This window comes from Zonotrichia albicollis, chromosome 8 (genome assembly GCF_047830755.1).
Source record: "Zonotrichia albicollis isolate bZonAlb1 chromosome 8, bZonAlb1.hap1, whole genome shotgun sequence".
Lineage (NCBI taxonomy): Eukaryota > Metazoa > Chordata > Aves > Passeriformes > Passerellidae > Zonotrichia > Zonotrichia albicollis.
This window is the reverse complement of record NC_133826.1, coordinates 6,131,340-6,154,222: the sequence shown is the minus strand read 5'-3', so window position 1 is coordinate 6,154,222 and position 22,883 is coordinate 6,131,340. Positions and strand designations below refer to the sequence as shown.

Below are 22,883 nucleotides of genomic sequence, written 5' to 3'. Positions count from 1 at the left end.
TGCCATTCTGTGACTGGCATCCCACAGACTGAGCCAGCCGGTGCTTTAGAGCCATAACCACTCAGGCAGCTCTTCCAGCACGGATGGCTCCGCTGCAGAGGCTGTGCCCCCTGAGGGAGCCGTCCCGGCCGAGCGGAGCGGGCAGAGGCGGCGGCTGCCGCAAAAGGCCCGTTTGCAGCAGAGCGGCGTTTGCGGCAGCGCGGCCGCGCCGGGCCGGGCAGAGCGCGGCGGCCGTGCAGCATGCTGGACCCGGAGGGCAGTGTGGAGCACCAGCCTGCCTCCTCCTTCCCCAAAGTCCTCCTCATCCCTCTAGCCATGCTCCTCGCAATTGCAGCGCTCGTGCTCTTAGCCTTTTCCGCTACGCGGCAGAAGGAGCCTGATTTTTACACTTTCAAAGTTGTAAACATCAGGGGCAAGCTTGTGTCTCTGGAGAAGTACAGGGGCTCGGTAAGTGCGGCGGGGAGGGGCGGCTCCCGCCCGGGCAGCCCTTGCATGTCCGCGGAGCGAGCGCGGGGAAGTGCTCGGAGCCTCGGTGCACTCGGTGTGCCTCTGGGCTGCTCGCTCTGTGCCTCTGCCCTTCGGCCAACCCGTCCGGCTAACACAGGCTCCTCTTCAATAAAGCGTTCGCATCTAACCCCCGTGTGTGTCCGCGTCTTCTGCTGCTGCAGCCGCCTGTAGACGTGGCAGGCGGGGAACGCTGCCCTCCTGCCGGTTGCTCTGGATTCTGCCTATTCCATTGGAAACTCAGGAAGTTTGTGTCTTTGTCTGGCTTACTTTTGGAGTTTATTTGTGTCTTTTAACTGCATGACTTTTTGTGTGTTATTCTTATTCAAATCCCGTTCCTTTTTTAATGTTTTACATTAAAAATAGAAAGGGATTTGATCCGTGGCGAATGGAGTTAACAGATTTCACCGTAGCTAGTAAAAGCATGAGACATTACAAAGTATCAGAATATAGTGAAATTGTAACAACATCATGCCAATTCTTCTCTCGCTTCTTAGTGTGACAGCAATGTGAAGAAGGACACGTAGATAAAAGCACATATGCTTTTATGATGTCTTCTAAATTGTATTTGCATCGTATATTAAGTACTTTTAGGCAGAGTTTTCCATACCATTTTAAAACAATGGTATGGTTTTCCATACCATTTTAAAACAATGGTCCCTGACTATAATCTGATTTCATTTCATTTTATTTTATTAGTGGTTTGATCATCTAGAAAAGATTGGTACCTATGGAAAAGTGAAAAGAGAACTTAGCACACTTATTATACTTAATACTATAACCTCTTTTAGCCCCTTTCACAAATTATAGAAGCTAAAAATATAAATCCCACAAGTGACACATCTGTGATACAGTCAGGCAGTCCAGTTTCACTGCTGCCCAAAAAAGCAGCATCTCTTCTCATTTTCACCCTTTTTCTCCAGCTTTGTATTTACACCTTCCTTTTCCCCTCCTCAGATGTCTGAGCTCACTGGTCCAGAACAGCAGGTCACTGAAACATTGGCAGGAAGACAGAGAAACTATATAGGGAGATGAACATTTTCTTGAGCTCAGGAGAAGTGGATACTGATGGATTTGGACCGAATGAGAGGCCTAAATCCTCTCTGGTCAAAGTCCTCATCCCCCATCATTCACAAGTGAGATACAGCAGAACCGGTCCCATGCCCACTCAAATATCTGTTTGGGAAAAACACAGAAGCTGTTTAATATTGAGCAATATTTGAGCTTTTTAAATGAGCTCCTTCCAAAGGCTCCACCAATAAATCCTGTTACTGGGGCATGTCTTGTCTGCATGTTATCTGCTAGTCTGAATAAGCAAATACCACCTGTAGCTTCTCCATCTCAGAGCCAGACTCAGCATGGAAAGGAGTTGAGGGGGGACTTGGAGGAATTCCTTACAGCCCCTCTGCAGAGAGCTGGGGGTGTTCCTGCCCTCTGGAATCCCAGGAACAGGCAGGTTCAGGGTGTGGGCTGCATCCCAGGGCTGTGGTTCCAGGCTGCCCTCGAGGCATGGCTGGTTTCCTAAAGGGGAGCTCTAGAGCTGTATCTGGGAAAGATAAACCATTGATGAATGGTAGTCTTTGATCTCTGCTAGGCCCACATAGAATAGTTTATTCCAAAAAAGCGACATTCAGCTTCTGTGTGGAATAAAAGATAGATTTGCATTCAGAGATTCTATTAATGTTCAGGCTACCTGCTCCTTGATAATGTATGTGGACAATTTTAAAGAAAATTGCAGCAATAAAACACATCCCTTTCTGTCATTATGTTGTCAGAACTCAGTATCAAGATAGAAAATTGTTAATTAAAACTCCCATTTATTTCTTAAAATAAACTAGCTTAAATCTGCAGTTAGATAAGTAAAGTCATAGGTTTATCATAATATTTCAAAGCTATTAAAAGAAATAAAATATTATTAAAGGGCTACGTGTGTGCTGGGGGTGTTTTAAGGAAAGTGAGTCACTAGTTAGCTCCTGGAACAATAGTCTGTTAATTGCTAAACCAGCTTTTACCAGCCTTAAGCTTTCTGGCAGATGTAGAGAGGACATTTTCTTCAATTCAGTCACTCAGCTAATTTATTTAAATAACTACTTAATTGGTAGTCAAGAAACTTACTAGGAATTGAAAAAATCCAAGGGCTTCCAGACTTAAAAAAATTAATAGTGTCTGCTAATTCCAAAACCACAAGAGCCATGCTAAGTATAAACAATCAGTGCAATTCAAGACCGACAGAAGCATTCTTCAATAAATCATTATTAATATGAACTTGTGTCTATTCAGATCATTGAAACAATTTTTTCATAGTAAGAAGAAAAAGGACTGATTGATATTAATTCTCTTTCTATTTGAGTGTATCTTGATACAAACCACAATTACGCTATGTTATATACCAAATAAAGGGAGGACCATTACCACTGAGAAAAGAGTTCCACAACTGAAACAGATCCAAAAACCTCTCTGGATCACTGTGTTGTGGAGGTCATCCTTTTGTGGTTTTTCCACACTACCATAAAATGTTCACCCATCACTCATCTACATTAAAAATGAAGGACAGTGATTATGGTTCAACAAGAATCAAGAGGATCCAAACAAGATTAGTTTTCTATCTAATCTAATTCAATAATCTTTTATTGCATGATCTGTATCAGATATGCTGTAAGAGGCAGTATTCTTACCAAAAATAGTACCTATTTGGGAGTCAGAGCTCCCAAACATCAGCTGTTCCCTGCTGTGTTTGTGCCTCTCTTGATGCAGTGGTACCAATCTACCACCCAGCTCAGTGCAGTGTGCTGGGGTGGAATTAAGCAGTGTCAGTGCAGTGCCTTTGGAAATCCTGAACCATATATCATGAATCCTGAACTATAATAATGGAAAAGCATTAGGCACTATAACAATTGAAGTATTATTTTAAAGTAAATGTTATAATTGAAAGTACTGTAGGCACTTTGGACCCGGATCCACTGCAATCCGAGGCTGTGGCGTTCCTGGGTGTGGATAAATGCACAGCCACTGAATTGCCACACAAATATTGCTATTTGTTCCATGAAGGTGACAGCTCAGTGAGCTGGTGCCATCTGACACTTGTGGCTGGTTCTTCCATAGTCACATGGAGCCAGTTAAGAATTTCTGAGTCTAAAAACTCAAGTATCTGTGGTCTCTGCTGACAGATCCACAAAGGGTTACTTGAAGCTGAGACAGATTCCTAAATCTGTCCCAGGATTTTTCCCTAAAGAAGGCACTCTGGTATGAGCATTAAGCAAAGCAAGAAGAGTTTTTGCAGTGTTAAATGAGTTCACTACTAGAATGCATGGGTTTTCTAAGCAAAGGGAATCATAGTTTTAAGAGGTGAGACAACAGCTGATAAAGAATTCAGCTGAAGTGAAATCATTTTTGTGAGGTCCATTGAACTGTTTGCACTGCACACTAGGTGGTGTGCTTGACTTGCACTCTCAGAGCCCAAAGTCAGGCATATTAAACTTAAATCATTAATAGTTGTAAGAAGTCAAAGTACAGCCTCTACATGAGGGCAAAAAGAGTGATTGTTATTTATTAAAAATAAAATGCAGACCAAAAAATATCACTGCATGAAATCACTTCTAATACCAGACATCTGAAAGATAACTCAAGAAAGATTTTTAAAGAATCATTTTAAACATTCATTGAGAAATACTAATAGATCACAGAAGTTTTCATTATGTATGTTAATTATACTTTTAAGAGGTTTGCACTATTAAATGATGGAGTTCAGCAATGGAGAATTCAGTTACAGTGAATGCATTTTTCTAAGGAAAAATAAGAAACATTATGTGTCTGCCATCCAAGAAATGCTGAATGTAGTTTCCATATGTTTTGGGGGAATGTGTTTGGAAGTTTGCACTGTTGTCACTGTGAGCTCTCAAGCCTTTCCCCACCATGCCAAGAAACCACTGGTTTTAAACAGCTGTAAATTAAAATAGTTGTTTCTTTTTGAGTGAATCCTTTCAAGCCCTCTTTTTACCTAAAATCAAGTAAAAATGATAAAAGCTTAGTTGTTTTCACTGGCAATTCATCCTTCATATCTGTTTTAATTTGATCACAATGCCTACACAACTTATTTACCCCAAACCTCGATTCTTACATTACACTTCTATTTGAGAGCAGGTACCAATAGAGTTGAATTCAGTCAGGTGTACGAATACTTCTGCATCAAGAAAATCCCAAGGCTTAAACTATAATTTAAAAAGACTCTAAAATTTCATATGGAAGAGCTACATGTGACTTCAGCTCTTAGTGATACAAGTTATCTTTACTTCATACTAAATTACTGTTACCACTATGCTTGATAAATCAGATTAATTGAAAAGAACAGAACTGCTAATAGTTATTTTTTATGTCAGACATACAAATTCTGTTTCAAATGCTGAGAATCTGCAACAGGAATGCATCATAAAATTATTGCCTCTTCTCTGGAAAAAAACTTAATCTAATGATATGCCATAACTTCAGATGTTTTAGGAGACCGAATTTAAAATTTCTGACAGTGCTTGTGTTGTCTGAATGAAAGTGATGATTTGGAGGTGAGATGGCTGCAGGTCATAGTTCTTGTATAGTGTACAGGGGTTGTTTAGATTGTATCCTGTTGACACACTCCACCACAAAGAATATTTCACCAACTTGTGCTTTGAAAGATTACCTGTCTTCCAGGGAAAACAGTGCCACTCCAAATCCACTTTAAATTCAGTAGCTGGACTTCAATGATCCTCATGGGTCCTTCCAAGTCAGGATATTCCATGATTCTATGATAGCCATACAGTTATACAAAGTAGAAAATACACAAAATGTTAATATTTAATGTAAGAAATTACAAATGCCAACATCCCCTTAGGTTTTTCTTTACTCATTCCTACCCCTTCTAAACATCTCATTTATGAACCCATATATTACCCAGATATGTACCTTTATATGCCAGTTAGTTTTCTGGCTTTAAAAACACTGTGCACATGTAGCCATTTATTTTTCACTAAATATGATTTATTTCACACATCCTCTTTCCTTAAATACTTTTGTCTGAAAGTATTAAAATGGACTCAATTTATGTAGAATGAGCAGCAGCTGACACAAAATTCATAAGAATAACAAAACTATAAGTCTAAAATTCTTAAAGATCTTTAAGGCTGAAATTATCTCAAAAACCAATGAAACATTCTTCAAGGCTTTGAGAAACTATGATATGTGCTAGTTCAGAGTTAGGATATACCCCAACCAATATCCCAAACAAATTCTGCTGTTCCTGTGGTGCTCACCTGTGTGAGAGCTCCCTCCCAGGTGGGTCTGTGCTGGCAGATGTGCCCGTGCTCATATCTGACTGACACAACACACACAGCATTGAACATGATCCACTGCAGGAGTGACCTCAAAGGACAGTGGGCAGCCTTCACTTCTTGGAATCTCTAATTGAGGCAGTAAACCTTTGTGCAAAAACTGTTGCCATTTTGTCACAACTGAGTAGATTTACTCTAGAGGTGATGGGGAATTTTACAGCCCACACTACACAGACCAACCCCAAATCCTGTAATTGCTTCTATTAACTTCCAAGTCAAGATCTCTACACTAGCAATGATAAATGGATCAGACACTTCTGCAAGGGCATTTAATTTTGAGCAAGGAAACATGCTGCAGAGCAGATGCTTCACAACAGATAAATAAACAACAAAAAACACATTGATTTGCAAGATTCTTTCATGCAACTTGGTATCTCCTATCTGGATAGTCACTTCTTAATTATGCTTAGAAACTGTCCAAAAGGCAGAATGGAAAATCACAGATTCTCAGTAAACTGAAGATTAAGATTTCTTAGCAGTTGGTTGATTATCTTAATGCTTGCTAAAGAGGAATATATAAAATAAACATTAAATCTTCCTTTTGTGAAGAGAAATCAATGTAGTTTCAAATATGCATTCTGTCACAGCTTCCTAGACAATTTTTTTTCTTTTTAAATAGTCTGTATTCCAGACTACCTGCTGGAAAACTGACATGTGCAACACATTTTAAAATGTGCTCTCTTGTTCATCAGGTGTCTCTAGTTGTCAACGTGGCAAGTGAGTGTGGGTACACAGACAGCCACTACAAGGCCTTACAGCAGCTGCAGAGAGACCTGGGCCCGTACCACTTCAATGTGCTGGCATTCCCCTGCAACCAGTTTGGGCAGCAGGAACCAGACACCAACAAAGAAATTGAGAGCTTTGCACGAAAGACTTACGGTGCTTCCTTCCCCATGTTCAGCAAAATCACAGTCAGCGGAGCTGGTGCAATTCCTGCCTTCAAGTACTTAATTGGTGAGTAACCCGGAGTGCTGGAGGGTTGTTTCTCCTGCATAGAAGTCCTCTGACACAAAATACCATCCAAAGAAACAAGAGATGAATGTGCTGACAGAGTTGTCAGGCTTGAAGAGGTCAGGAGTCATGTAGTCCTTCCTCCTGCACAAGGCAGGAATTCTTCAGCCACCTTTGTCTCACCTTCTCAAAAGATCTCCAGGGATGAGCACACATCAATAGCAGATGTCCTGTAAAAGCAGGTCCAATAAACCTCTGCAGGCCTTGAAATTCTGTCCTCTTGGCATACAATACCCTGACCTTCCTCTTTCCACTTTGCAGCCTCTGAAGTGCCCCTCCTGTGACATGAGTGCTGCAGATTGCATTTCTAAGATTCATCTCTAGGGCTGTAGGATAAGTGGAAGCAAAGCACCTCATAATTTAACAATCAAAAGTGAACCCAGGCACTAGACAGTGTCCTTAAATATTCCCTTCCTCATTCCTCCCCAGCACTGGAACAGCCACACTGTGCAGTTCCAATCTGCTTTAGAGCCAGACTGACACCTGAAGAAGTTTTGCTGGTTCTTACCAGCCAGCAAGGCAGGATGCTCCCTATCAAGGCACTACTTTTCTTGCACTGAACAAATGCTCTAAATACCATTTAATGCTATATTAAAATGTCAGTCTTAATCCAGTGTGAAGGAAATGTCTTTCAGCAATGAAATATAGTAAAGTTGTGTGACACAGTATCACTTGAGCTGCATTCAGCAGGGACCACATCCCTGTTGCTTCTCTCCAGCACCACAGTGTTCTCCCAAATCCCTCAGAATTTAAAGGAGTGTGGATATTATTTTTCACTACCCCAAGCTCACCTCCTTCCAGGTGTCTGTGATGAATCACTTTGCTAGCCAAATTTCCCTGTAATCCTCTTCACATCCTTCCATCTCTGTTTAGCAAAGGAGAGATGTTCCTGCAGACATGTCCCAGGAAATGCAACATTTGTGTTTCCCTGCTCGCCTGCCCTCAGGGGGAGGCTGCTGGAGGCTGCATCTTTATTCAGCACAATGACAACATAGTTAAAAGTGTGGGTCTGGCTGTGTCTTGATGATACATTGAAGTAACTTCTGATTCCTTGGGAGGTTTGCCCAGTGTATAATCAGTGGAAAAAAAAAAAGATGCTAATTGTCTGTAGCATGTGTACTTGTGCTTTTAGGGGCATGAGGTTCCTGGTCTATTTGAAAGTCCTGGAAATTTTGTTAGTCACAGAGCAGAAGAGTAAAGGGTAAGAGTGTGACTCATGTGAAAGGGTATGTGATCAGGAAGGGGAAAACTGCAGTGCTCATTTGTAGATGAAAATTAGGTGGAAACCTGGAACAATTACTTTGTTATTTCTTCTTGAAACAATCTTCTGAAGCACATGATACTGGGTGCTTTTGGAGGGAAAATTCTGGATAAGGAAGTAATCAGTCCTAGTAAAGCTATATTGTCATGCCAAATTCCATTTTCCTATCAGTGTTCAGCTGTATCAGTTATATCTCTATAGCACAGCCCCACACACAAATGCCCTCACACACTTCAACACTGATTATTGTGCTTTCTCCTGGCTCAAGCTTCCCTGTTTCCATCAGTCTCCAAGGGACTACTGTCTAGTTAAAGCTGTCTGTCAGAAAATTAGTCTTATTCAGTCTGAACTTCCTCTTAATTTTACATTCCTTCTTCCTCTGCAAGGTTAATAATCAAACTGACATGAAGAAATGTCAGGAATTGGCTAATGTGGTTTTCTAATATTTAAGTGGGTTTTTTTCTTTCCTCTGTAGCTTCTACAGGAGAAGAACCAACCTGGAACTTCTGGAAATACCTGGTGGACCCCAATGGGAAAGTAGTAAAGGCCTGGGACTCTACTGTCTCTGTTGAAGAAATAAGGCCCCATGTGACAGAACTTGTAAGGAAAATCATCCTAAAGAAGAAAGATGAATTATGACTTTCAAAAATCTCAGCATGCCAATTGCATCTTAATTGAGAATTAGGGCTGGACTTTGTCTTTTCACATTCCAAAAGAGAGGATATAGGGAAAGGAAATTATGACCACTTGAATCTGTATTCACCATCTAAGAATGCAGAAACCAGCAAGTTAACATGGTCAAAGTAATATGATGTTTTTCTCTGACCAAATTCAGTTTGAGTTTTCTAGGAAAGAAGCAATCTTCAGCAATTGTTTCTTCCCCAAATCAATTATTAGTTGTTGGTAACACTAAAGGAAATTAGTTTGTATAGGAAGAAAGATCAGAATAATGAGAATGTCCTAGCTGGGATCTCCCTGATATCTGCAAATCTATTGTCATATTTTGATTGAATAAAATAAATAAACTGAATAAAATAAACAGCTGAAATTTCATGATTGACTTAAGGTGTGTGCTAGGAAGAGGGCCAAAACAGATAACTTCAGACCAGACAGATTTTGCATGTTCCAATGACCACAACCAAACATAGATAATTTCATCTGTATAGAGAGTTTAGAAGGGCATGGGAGAAACACATCTAGAAAATTTAAATGAAAGAAGGATGAAGACAAAGGCCCTGTAAAAATTCTCCAGAAGCCATGAGATGAATTTCTGCATTTTTTTTCACCTAGATTATCAGATGATATTTAAATAGTCATTTGAACATCTGTAGGACCAGAGTCTACATGAAATGGGTATTTCTTTCTTCTTCTAGCATTTTGCCTTAGAATTACTCTTCTTTCATAAAACTGATGTTAAATTTATTTTCCAGTTTTTGACACTATCCAATTTTACTGCATATACAGACAAACATCAGAAAATCAAAATTTTTTTTCCAATGGAAATAATTTTTCAAATATTTAATTCTTGCATAATGTTATATAGTTTAATACCACATTAGTGTTACAGATGCTTAATGGGGCCTTTTTCAGCTGTAGCAGCCAGGCATCTGCTCAGACTTCAGAAGTCTCTAGCTCATGCCAAAATAATAACACTAACATTTGCAGCCTCATTGTTCCTTGACAGAAACCCTTTGAAGAACTCTTTTTATCTCAACAGAAACCCAATGTTCCCATCCTGTTAACCTCAGAATGCCTTAAGAAGAGTCTAGCCTTGTCCAACTGCAGGATTATTGACAAGTGAAAGCTTTTTTGTGCTTTCTGATGCTTTCAAGGAGCACAAACACTATTTGTCCATATTGTTGTCAGGGCCCATGTGTACAAATAAACCTTAAGTGACCCTGCCATGGTAAAGAGTTTTCCCAGCTCCTCAGTGCCATTAGAGCTGTTCAGCATCCAAACAGGCTCTTGTTGAAATCAAAGGCAAATATTATGGCATGGCATGGCCTGGCTCACAGGACAAGAGGGGAAAGAAGAATACTGTGGAGTTCTCCATGGAAGTAAGAGCTCCAGGGACTTTAGAATTTGCAGGAAGAACACGAAAGGCAGAGATTACATGCACAAAACAATCTCAAATTGCCTGAAAGAAGCTGGGAGCAAGTTTTTTAAAGTTTCAGTGAAAAAAAAAAAAAGAAGGGGTGGAAGAGAGAATAAAAGGAAGAGGTAATAGAAGAACATAAGTAAAAGGAGAAATCAAGTAAAAAAGGAATGAGAAGAAAGTGAAAAGACAGTTTGCAGCCAAATAATCTTTGGGGCAAAAGGAGCACGGAACTGTTAAAGTCTGAACTTGAACATTGATACTAATGAGTACATTCCAAGCTCTATCAGCTACCTCTCACTTGAACTGTAACCTAAGAGTGCAGGAAATTGATGCTTGTGGCAGTGAATATCTGTATTTTCCTCCTCTGATGGTGAGAGAATTGAACTCTATGCCTGATTCAGTAATTTAGTCTATTCTTACATGGATCACTCTAAGACAATGGTTGCTAAGGATATCACAAAGGAAGGAAAATCAGGCCCATCTGATACTGTGCAGGGACAGAGAATCCAACTCCTAGAAAAGGAGCTCTTTTTTACTCCACAGTCTGTTTCTCTTCTCTCTGCCCTTTGATGCTAATGCAATGCCCCAGCATGCTGTTAGCACGTGCTGCAGGGCTTAAAATTTTCTCCTTAGAAAATATATTTCTATTTTATACCTAAAGCCTGGATGAGACCAAACCAGGCTATGAAAAATGTTTTCAGCCTTTTCCATTTCCATTTTGCTTGTCCAACTTCAACCAGAATTCTGGATTTGCATAGAAAGAATCTTCTATTTTCTATTAGACAAGCTCTTCAGGTCCAAAGAGACGTAAGGGCAAAGATCATTTGGGAAGGTTTTGTCCTATATGGACAAATATTGTTTGTGCTGCTTTTAAAAGCATTGCAAGGCACAAAAAAAGCTTTCACTTGTCAATAATACTGCAATTGGACAAGGCTGGATTCTTTTTAAAGCATCCTAGAGTTAAGAGCAGGGGAACCTGAGCATTATGTTTTTGTTGAGATAAAAAGAGTTCTTCCTGACACGATTTTCAAAGGGCTTCTGTCAAGGAGCAATGAGGCTGCAATTGTTGGTGCTATTATTTTAGTGTGAGTGAAGAATTTCTGCAGTCTGAAGTCTGAGCAGATGCCTGAGTGCTAAGAATCACTCCAGACTGATGCTGTCAGAATTGGTGTTCTTACAAGCTCGGCCATTTAAAGAGAACTAAGGCAAGTATTACATAGGCAAGCCTTGAAAAACAACATGATTTTAAGCACAAACTACTTTCTCTGAATTTAACAGATACATTTTCATTGTTAAATTAGGCATGGCATAGATTCCATCCTTTGTTGCACTAAGTCAATTTGTAGAACGAAAGCTTTGGCCTTTTAATCAAAGTTCTGGAGTAAAACTAAATATTCTTAGTTGTAGATTAATACATCTCTGGTCACACTGTAAGTTCTTCATGAATCCCTGCTTAGAAAAATTGCAAATCAGATTGCACTGAGTTGAATTTGACTGTTGAGACTATAGAGAGAGCATGCAGAGATCAGAAATTACTTTTTTTGCCTTGCGAATTCCAGCACTGTTTTAATCTGACAGACATCTTCCCTACAGCAAGTTCTGAAAACTGCAAACCAGCTCTGAATCTGTAGCATGAGACTATTTCTCCTTGCTACTTATCTGCTTTGCAGAGAAAACAGTGGTGTGGATTAACAGATGAGCACTTTGATGCATAGAGAACAATTGCCTTGATCATCTAACACTTATCTCCTACAGCCTGTACCTTTAAAGGTGTGAACTCTTGGCCGGTTGATTTACACTTTAAACTAAGCACCTGAACACGAGTGGATGCAGCCACGTGCACCCTCTGACATGCCACAGGGAAAAGAAATAATTTGAAATGTAAGTTTAAAATTAGGGCACTTTTGATCTTTTAAAACTTTGTCTCACAAGGAATGTAATAATCAGACCTACATGAAACCAAAGCTCTGTTTTGAAATGGAGTATGCTACATTGAAATAGAACAATTGAATGAAGCAATAGACAGGGGTTTAAATCTCCTTTTTTGGCATTGTAAGGAGAACAAAGCCAAATACACTCATTATCCTGACAGTCACAACTGGTGTTTTAGATGGATGCTGGGGATGTTTCACTTGAGTTTCTATTGTGATTTTAGTCAGAAACTTCAGTGTCAAACCAGACACAATTTCTCTGTGCAGGATGGTACTCAATTTATCCTTTCAAACACAAAAGCATCTCATTCAAGAAATTGCTGTTGTTAGTTAGGATCTCCAGAAGACTGGACATCTCTTTGGTTAAGCAAACAAATTTTATGCTACCTTTGATTATTGAATCAACCAAATATCTTCTATGCAGAGATAAATCTATACTATTCTACTCATAGAGCCAGATGGAATTTAACAAGCTTATTTCTGATTCATTCACAGAAAGTGTCAAGCAAGCAAAAAAATCAGGTATTCTCTGTGACAATCAACAGATCCTGCAGTAAAAGCATCATTGACAAAACACAAACAAAGAACAAACTTGGTAATGCCTGATCTGTAATTGCAGTTCTGTGGAACCTTTCCCCATCAGATAGAAATTAAAGATATTCCAGCTTCAGGGAGCGGTAGTTTTAGTTTCCTTAAGTGAAAGAGGCAGTGACAAAGATGTTAGCGTATTATATAAAACAGTCCTCTGTTTTTTTTGTCCCCCTTGCCCTAAAGGCAAGGTTGTTTCATCATAATTACTGTTTTCATCTGAATTATAGGATGAACCATTATATTTTTCTTTATCAAGCAAGGAAATCTGACAATGATAAATAGAGAACAGCTGGCAAGGAAAATATTCATAACCCACAGATTGTTTAACCATTCTTTGGAAAAGGGCACAATAGTCAAACTGTTCCTTGTAGGTAAAGAACATGCTGAATTCCCTCTTTAAATTATAAATCAGCTTCTCTAACCCTTAGTTAGGGTCACATCACTCATTCTGATTTGTCATTACTTCTATATTCAAAATACTTCTTATTTTATTACTGGTATTTTCCTGTACTCTGGAGAGACCACTAACCACTAGAGATATGTAGGGAAATGTTTTTCTGGCATATAAATATCTTAGATTTGAAATCTCTTCTTCAAAATCTGGGCACAGTAATTTAAGTTTTCAAGCAAAAGTAACCCTTAAACTGTGAGTCTGCTCAAGCTGAAACATTTAGCTGGATGTAAATGATGAGAAACATTTCAAAGCTGATATTCATGTGTTCAAACTTTATAAATAAAATACAAAAAATTAAAAATTATTTCAAATCAAGAAATAGAATCTAAATGCAAATATAAAAAGCTTTGATGATTTTAAAACTTAAAAAATTTATTTTGTGAATTTTGTAAAAAGACATATTTTTTACAAGTTTCAGCTTAGGGAACAGCTTGATTTTAAAAAAGAGAATTCTTGTTCTTTTGAAAAGGTCTTGCTAGCTTCAGAGACTACCAATCTATTCTGCCTTTAGCTATACTGAAGTCAACAGGAATATATCATTGAGTAAAATTGCAATATCAAGTCTCTCTCTGATTATATGAATCACTTGGTTTTATTGAATACTGGGAATTGCAAGACACCGTTTCTAGTTGTTTACTGCATGCTCAGTAAATGTGTTTGTTAAGCCACTGAGAAACTGGGAACAACGAGTTCATCAAAGCAGCTTCAGAAAACCAAAACATTTCAAAGAACTGACTTAAAAATAATATCATGGGAATAATTTATGCAGTTAACATGTAATCAGCATAATTCTAATAATTTAAATAGAAGAAAGGATGTAAACCAGATTTCTTTTTAAGATTTTAAGAAGGTAAGAGAACACCAATAGACAGCCAGCTGATAAGGGATCAATTTTGCCCAAGTTTCAGGTAGGAAGTTGTATGCAATGAAAAGGTGTCATTGTATGCACAGATACAGGAGAGCTCAGGGTAAATTATTTCAGTGCCAGAGGGAGATTTTAGAGCAGAGTCATACTTCTGTTATCAAGCTCTGATAAAAACCTGAATTACTGCAGCTATGGCAAGTGCATGTATAATCCTCTGTCATCTACTGGGAAATTTTTCTGCCCTGTGAATAATTAACCTGGTCTGACATAGTTCTGTGCCAGTTTTACCTGTTAATTTAAAGTTCATTGCTTTTCTAGCCTTTTACCCCTGACCATTTCTTTTGGTTCTTTCCTTGATATCTCCTCCTGACACAATTACAGGTTGATAGCCCACTCCACAAAGTACCTGTTGAGAAATATTCTTAAAGCATCTGTTGGTAGGTCAAAACACAATTGACAGAAGGAGAAAAAGGGGTCCAATGGAATGTGAAATGATTTGAAGCAATTTTATTTTCTGTCTCTGGTCTAGTTCATGATCAGAAATTATTTTCTCACTTTATTAACAGCAGGACAACAAAGGATAAAGGAGATATTTAGGATGCTTATGTTGGTAATGTGTTGAAAGGGGAGCCCTGGATGGAAGAGGATCACTGTAGTTTGGTGCCAGGACTGGTATTTTACCTAATTAGATTTTAGAACAACGAACTCTGTTTACTTGGTGGAGTCATTCTGACTTGGGTCTCAAAAAAAGCTCTGGCCATACTTTTGTGCTGCAAAACTCAAGATGAGCCTCAGCCTGCTGTGCTTCTGCTGGAAAAACCACTCCAGTGCCCAGGATCAAGGGCAACTAAATCTCTGAAAATCTCACTGAGGAAAATCCCTCATGAGTCTGTCCCAAGATGTGCTCTTCCTTATGCTCTGAGCCAGGCACAGAAGCTCAGTAACTGCTACCAATGACAAGATCAATGAACAAAAATTACCTGAGCCTCCTGTGCATCCCAATCTTACAGCAAGAACTTGTCTATTTTATATCCTGCAAAACATCATTTCTAAGCACTTCAATATTTATTGAAAATCCTCCTGAAGAATACTCATCCAAAATATTGTGTACTAGCCTGAAATGTGCCTGGTCCTTTTAAGTAAGCAATACTCTGAACCCCTTGTTGGAGACATTTCTTTTTCAAGGACGCATCTAATGATTTTCTTCCTTTCAAGAGCATTTTGTACACATTAAAGCACTGCACATAAAAAGCCTGATGCAGATTTCTGCATCATGTAGTGTTCAGACTGGGTGCTCTCAGTGCTGGATTTGGCTTTTTGCATTGGAAATGTCTCCTTTCTGACACAAAGTATATGAATTAATCAGTCTGTCATCTTATTTTCCTCTCATTTAGTAGAGTTGATAGTACTAGGCAAAATATTTTTTAGTTAATTAACAAGTGAATGAAATTACATCCTACATGGAGCCTGGTCTTAAAATATACAGTATATTGTGAACACAAGTCCTAAATTAACAAACAAATAATGTTGTATACCTTCAATAGCTACAGACATGTATTGGAAGGACCAAATTCTTAGCATCTATAAATATTTGGCTTTTTTGTGTATTAAATCTCTAACAGCCAGCTAATAAACTCACATTCTTGTGCCTTTCAATTGGCTTGAATGTCAGAAATGCAGGAAATCAGCTGTTCTCAGGAATCATCTTGAGCCAGAGTAACTGGGGAATAATGAAGCAAAAAACACTTGAAAAAAGAATCATTTGTGCTTCTAGCACATCACTGTCAATGCTGCTTGTTAGTGATCTTAGTTCATACACTTTATGCTTCCAAAATCAGCTAAAAACGCCCTCAATATCTATTGAAGATGGAGGGAGAGACCCAACTTCCCTGTTCAGCATCTGACTCCGTTTATTCACTCCATCAATCACTTTTTATAACTGTGTTAATTAAGTTCATGCATATTGCAAACCCGAGCTCACAATAGGTCAGAGATAACACACCAACTCCTCCTTATGTTTCCAATACCAAGATTTGGGTTCTCAAAATTATTTTTGCTTTCCCAAAACAGCCAAAGATAGAATATCTACTTGTTATGAGAAAGCTGTCTGAGAACTCTGGTATGCAAGGTTCTCAAGGCCTTCATGTTTGTCACTTTTACTTGTAATTAAAAACAACCTGAGAACCTCTGCTGTTTACAGAAACAGGCTGTGAGAACCTGTCCCCCACAGCTGCCTTCTAAGCCATCTCTGAAAAAATCTCCAACAAATATCTACACCAACTCTGGTAATTACAGTGCCACTGGTCCCTTGGCTGTTTGCAATAATTCCCTGTCGGGAAGAGCAGGGTGACGTCTCTGGCACTCAATGGTGACTCACCACAGTGACCCCATGGCAGGGGACTGATTTTGTTACCACCATTCTAAATCCATTTCAGCCCTTGATTTATGAGCTGAATGGATTATTTTCTAAAATGAACAGACAGTGAAGCATCTGTTATTTCCAGAGGAGTAATGAATGCCCAGCACTGTCCTGACTGTCAGGCCAGGTTTGCTTTTGTTGAGGCTGCAGCAGTGAGCCAGCACACTTGTTATTTCTCTTCCCTTTGCATTCCTGTGTGGAAGATGACTCCTTTTAAAGCTATTATAATAATTGGTGCAAGACTTAAATCAGTGAGATGACACTGCATTATTTCAAAAGAAAGCCCACCCAGTTTTTTACACTTAAAAGAAAATATTTCCATATTGCTGATAGCACAGAACCATAGAATATCTCAATTTAGAAGGGACTCATAAACTCATTGAGACCAGCTCCTCACAGAATCTCATTCACATTCTGCCAAAAAATATGGGCAATTTCCAGGTGTAAGGACTCTTTTTGTAGAACAGTTAGGATTTCAAAATTTCTACACTCAACAGATAATGTGGAAAGCTGTAATGTTAGGTGGATTCCTGCTTATGTTTGCCTTGTATAGGATGCTAATTTTATTTGTTTCTATAATCACAATTCTTGTCTTTTTCTAAACAAAATTTGTGACTTTCTGAGAACAAATTGCAGTAATATAAAAACATTACAGATTTCCTATAGGCATTATTCCGAAACAGAAAAGAGAATTTAGAGTGGGAGCTTCTAATGTAAAAATGTCTAGTGTAATAAAAATTCTGAATTTTAGACCTATAATGAGATAAAAGAGCAAATTTCCATTGGAATAGGCAGTGCAGTGCTTGTGTTTCAGCCTGAACATTTTGAATGTAAAATTTAAAATGCAATTCAACTACAAAATAGCAACCAGTGATGCAAAAAAACACCACAAGAAAACATTGAAATTAATCTTCTTTTATTCTTATATTTCTTTACATTGATACAAACACTGATCTTTTTGTCAACCTTTAAATTCAATCTTAGTTACAGAAAAAAACAAACCACACTCCCCACACTAAAACCAACCAAAACAATTGTCCTTTTTCAAATTTTAGAATAGAGCTTTTCCAATTTTTAGAATAAATGTTATATGCTTTATTCTAAATTTAATACATACTGAATGCAATGAGGTTCAAAACAAAAAATGAATATTTTTAGTGAGATGGAACCCAAGAATGTTTGCTACTGATGAAGGAACTATAGTAATAATAAAGAATGGTAAAGTAGAACAATTTTAGTCTAACATGGTAATAACTATATTCTGTTGCTGAAACTTAGAGTAACCTCAGAGCATTGTGAAAAAAAGGCTTGATATTGATCTTTTGATGAAGCCACTAAACATGTGAGTAATACCATTTTCCCAAAAGCATGTAACAAGTGAAAGAAAAGCAAAGGATAGAACTGAATCTTCTGCTTCCAAGTTTGTACAGATGTCTTTACTACCTTTAGTAAATCCAACCAGAGAAAGCAAGCTATCATGTGAAAGTTGATTATTTTGGCATGAGTAAAAGCAACAAATAGAGAGCAACAGACAAATGAAGGAATTACATTTGTTTCCATAAGAAAAACAACAATGCTACTGTAAATTAAGGTGGTTTAGCTTGATTCTGCTTTGACTTCTCTTGAGATGTCCATCCTGCCCATCAAAGAGCTGCACTGCTGCATTCCACTTCAGCAGCAACAGAGAAACAACTCCTGTCAAAATCTGTTCGGTTTTCGGCTGTTTGGAGGGCCTGGAAAGGCCCGGGGTGGCCTTGGGGCAGCCCGCGTTTCAAAGGAACAGAAGAGGCTTCAGTTCTTTTCTCGGTCTCTGTGTTTATTAATTGTTTATCTAAAAGATTTTCTCTCGGCCCGACAGAGTTCTGCTCAGCAGCCAGCCATGAGCACACTCCCCTCCCCTCTGGGCAGTCACCTATCTTTATACCCAAAGTTACGTGTACAATATTTATCATTTTTCCCCAATACCTTTCACCCTTATTGCCCGGTGCACTTTTAGTAACAACCAATCTCAAAGTGCCACCATCACCACAGAAGATGGAGGAGAAGAAGGACAGGACACGCCCCAATTCCTCCATCTTACTTCTCTAAACCCCCCTGTACAGAAATCCTAAACCCTGTGTCTCACTCTCTAACTAACTAATCCCTTCACCATTCACCCCGGTGAAATCCTCCTGTCCTCATACAGGTGTCGTCTCCTGTGTAGGATCAAAGTGCAGCCACCAGACACTTCTGGCAACATTCCAGGACCACCCAAGGGTGGTCTCGGTGACTCGGCACCTCAGTCCTGAGGTGCTGAGATCCCACAAAAATCCCTGGTGCAAATTCCAGGTATGGAAGAATGATGAGAAGATGGTTAGGATGAACAGATACAATACATCTTATAGCTTCATGCAATTTCTAAGAGAACATCTGATTAGTGAGACTAACAGAGATGAAATGAATCCCTCATCTGAGATGTAGCTGGTGATCATTTCACCAAAGCAGGACTGGGGAGGCGAAGGCCTGACCAATGGCTCCCCTGGCCCAGCTTCAGATCTGCTCTGTCACTCAGAGAATTCCATTTGTCACACACTGTGTGGTGATCAGGCACTCTGATGATGAGGGATACATCAGAGTAAGAGATAAAAGTTATCTCTTAATCTTAAAAATTATTGTGCAAATGTAGTTAAGCTGAAAGACCTGTAGCTGTCTTGAAGACATAAAAACCATTAAACTCCAGTTATTTTTAGCAGTCTATATCCCTTTAATGTTCAGAGCCATCTTATCAGAGGATAAGCTATGTTAGGTGTTCACAATAAGAATATACTTTTTATTTTTCCTTTGGATCATCAGCACATTTTGGACAACTGCTGCTTGTGTCCACTGCTGAAGTGAAAAGGGACTGAAACTGAATAAGGCTTTCTAATTTCAGCCAAAGACAGAGGGCTGTGGAAAATGGTTCTCTTTACAGCATCCCCAAATCTAGTAGTGTTCAGAGATGGAAAACAAACCTTCAGCGCCAGAAATGAGGAACAAAACTGAGCTTTTGAAGCTAGAAAATAAAATTGAGTGTCTGTCAAGAAAACAATTGCTAAGAAAGGCTTGTGAGCAATGTAACAATATCAGGAGTGAAACACCCTCGCATCACAGACCACTGGAAAAATGAATCACTATCTGTGAAATAATCATAAGTATTACCAAAAACCACGGCTGAAGTAATCCTGTATTCCCACTAGGTATGGTTAACATTCAAAAACAACTTTTTCACCATGCATTAGAAAAGAGCAAGAAAATAAAGTCATTAAAAACTCACTGTGAAATGAGCTGAATTCTTGCCAAAAGTTGTGTGGTTATTAGCTCTAAGTCTGGCATTTTGAAATTCTAAGTAACCCAATATTCTTTGAATGTAATTTTACACATGTAATTTCTTCTGTTTGAAAACAAATAGAGAAAACAAGAGCAGAATTTCATGTTGGCAACGACATGAGTCATCTGAAACATTTCAAACCACCACCCAGAGTTTTGCCTCGTGAATTAACGAAATAAGAAAGTCACTGTTTGTCATTATATGTGTGAAAGAGAACAAAATGAAGCTGACGTTTTTCCAGAGGATTTAAATATATTTCCTGATATAAAAGGAAACAAGCAAACAACTCATGTTCTGTTCCAAGCTCCACAGGTAAGGCACAGAGTTCCTGTTACTCCCAAGACTGGGCATCTCTGCCTTGTCCTTTCAATACATCTCTTTCCTCCTCCCATTTCTTCACCCTATTCCTGTTCCCTTTAACTGTCAAATCTCAGCCTTCAATTCTCACATTTGTCACACCAGTTCCTGTTTCTCACCCCAAAATGGGTCAGAGCCCAACTCTTTGGCCTCAACACCTTCTTTCACACAGGACAGAAAAGTTCAGGCCCAACAATGAAGCTTTTTAAAATAAGAAGCAATTGTAAATAGGCTTCTGTAGGAAGTTTCTCTCCTGCTGCAGAATTTTAACAATAGATGATGTTACCCCCTACAGAAAATATAAAGACATTTGTGTGGGAGGGTGGGAGGGTTAAAGAGGAAGAATTATTGCAACTATTGGTATCTGCATCTCTTTGAATTATAAATTAGAACAAAAGTTCTCTGTGATGGCTGAGTGACAGAAAGGATTCTGAGCCAAGACACACAAAAATATGCAAAAGAATGTACATGATTTTATAACAAAACAACTTTTGGTATTTGAAAAATATGCTTAATAGTACCAAATCTAAATTGTTGGCCCAAGAGTTTGAACAAGCTGAAGACAATGAAAAGCTTCAGTTTGAGTTTACCATGAAAATGGTGGGAAGATATTTTATTGTATTATTTACTCACTGCTATGTAGAAGTCAGCACTTCAAACCTGTTTACTTAGATATTTCTCTTTTATCTTCAATTTTAGACGAAGTAAATTCAAAGCATGATAGAAAGCGACAATCCATATAAGCCTGCAAATCTATAATTTTCTGCTTTGTTGCTTAGTGTAGAATAAATGCTGAAAAGATGAAGAAACTTTCATGTTTTACAAGTGCTACCTCTGATGGAGATCTTGCTTAAACAGTCTGAAATAACAGGCCCATCATTTCTGACTGTCTTGTAATTGAGCAACTCTGTTTCAGAGCTATCCCCATAATCATCCCCTACATACAGAAGCTACATACTTGCTAGAACCTTTTAAAATTTGCATCCTTTTATTCAAGTAGAAAATGCATTACAGCATTTATTTGTGTCTCTAAAATTATAAATAATTATATTTTACAAGCAGGATAAATGACAGCAAAGTTAAATGCTTGAGGCAGTGTCAGATTGACTTTTTTTCTGGAAGGAGCATGCCAGTTTTGTGCTTTCTACTCAGATAAGTAAAAACTATTTTCCTTTCTGGAAAGGAAAAAGAAATGAAAACCACTCAACCACAAAGACAAACTGCAGTCAAGACTATTTGGTTAGGTTCATTTTTGAAAACTATTTTATGCATCTGACTGTTCTCCTTCTAGATAGGAGAGTAAGTGTAAAAAGGTAAGATTTGCTCCACTGAGTGATTATTCTGAAATATTTACCAATAACAGCACACAAGCACTGCAGAGACTGAGGCCATTACACAAACACAAATCACTTTTCAGAGCTCCATCCTGACTGCAGAATTCCCAGTATCAACACTTCCTACTTCTCTCTTTCACTGATTTTCCCCCTTAAAATTTTGACTGAAACCTCCTTTGAGCATCAGCTTCCCGAGGCTCCAAATTGCTTTCTCCTTCTTCATTATTTAGTTCTGTGAAGCAGAGACAGCTGAAAGTCAAAATCTATAGCCTACATTGACTGGGGGAATCAATTAGAGGATAATGTGTGTGAAATACAGTTAAAATAACCAGAAATATTGGTAGGCTCTACCAATCTCTAGAGTGACATAAAAACTCATATAATGATACTTTAGACATGTGTTCACTTGCACAGAGAGGATCTCAAAATGCAAACACTTTTGCATACAAGTGTCAGACAACCCCACCACTATCCCAAACCCACAGAGTTACAACTGGGAAAGCAACTTGCTCACAGGTGGTGGAATTGAGAGCAGAAGCCAAGATGTAGCATATCCTCTTGATAATTTCAGTGCCTCACTAATACACACAGTTCTTTTTTAGTCCTCTGAGTGACAGCATCTCACTGTGCTGCAAGAACACACCATTAAAACTTCTGTGCCCCTTTCTGTTTTGAGCCTTCTGCTGTCATCTGCCTTCCTGAAGTGCCTGCTGCTCATGTAACATGATAAAATGTGTTATCTACACTAACTCTGATGTCAATTGAACTTTTTGCTCCTAATCAGAGCTTGTTACACCATCCTGACATGACAATTTTGTTTAATTGCATAATTCACCACCAGATTCCTTTTGAAAGTAATTTATGCAGCTCTTTGCCAATTAATAATTAGGTTATGCTCTTAAGGAAAACCTTGCATGTAGGTTTGAGGATTGATGCTGATCTGACACCTATATCAGAGCTCATAATTAACTTTCTGTGGAAGGTTGGCTGGTGAAATGTGTCCCACAACAGTTGATATGAATGTTTGTTTTTAGCTTTTAAGTAGCCATCAGTGCAGAAGCACAATTCACTTTGAGTTGTCTCTAAATGGAATAGCTAAATCAGGTAGTTTTAGCTTCTCTCTCAAGCCTCCTTTGCTCCAAACTCCAGAATCAGCCAGAATATCTCCTGTAATTTGCTGGAAAATTAAACCAGCCCAGTTCTGCTGACCAATATCTTGTGGAGTCAGAATAAGTAAAAAAGAGGCTGCACACTTTTCACAATAATTTTAGTTTAGATGAAGATCACAATTATTTTTAATGATTACAAAAATGCTGCTGTTTTAATTATTGCATAAACAACATACATATATT

At 38.6% G+C, this 22,883-nt stretch overlaps 1 protein-coding gene across 1 annotated transcript; it reads left to right on the top strand.

Moving 5' to 3' along the window:
• The first annotated feature begins 123 nt into the window (after nt 1–123).
• Nucleotides 124–9,193, top strand: GPX7 (glutathione peroxidase 7). The gene is made up of 3 exons (XM_005482265.4): nt 124–447; nt 6,557–6,818; nt 8,612–9,193. Exons 1-3 carry the CDS (start codon nt 241–243, stop codon nt 8,773–8,775), a joined length of 633 nt encoding a protein of 210 aa, XP_005482322.1. The 5' UTR covers nt 124–240; the 3' UTR covers nt 8,776–9,193.
• The last annotated feature ends 13,690 nt before the right edge of the window (nt 9,194–22,883 follow it).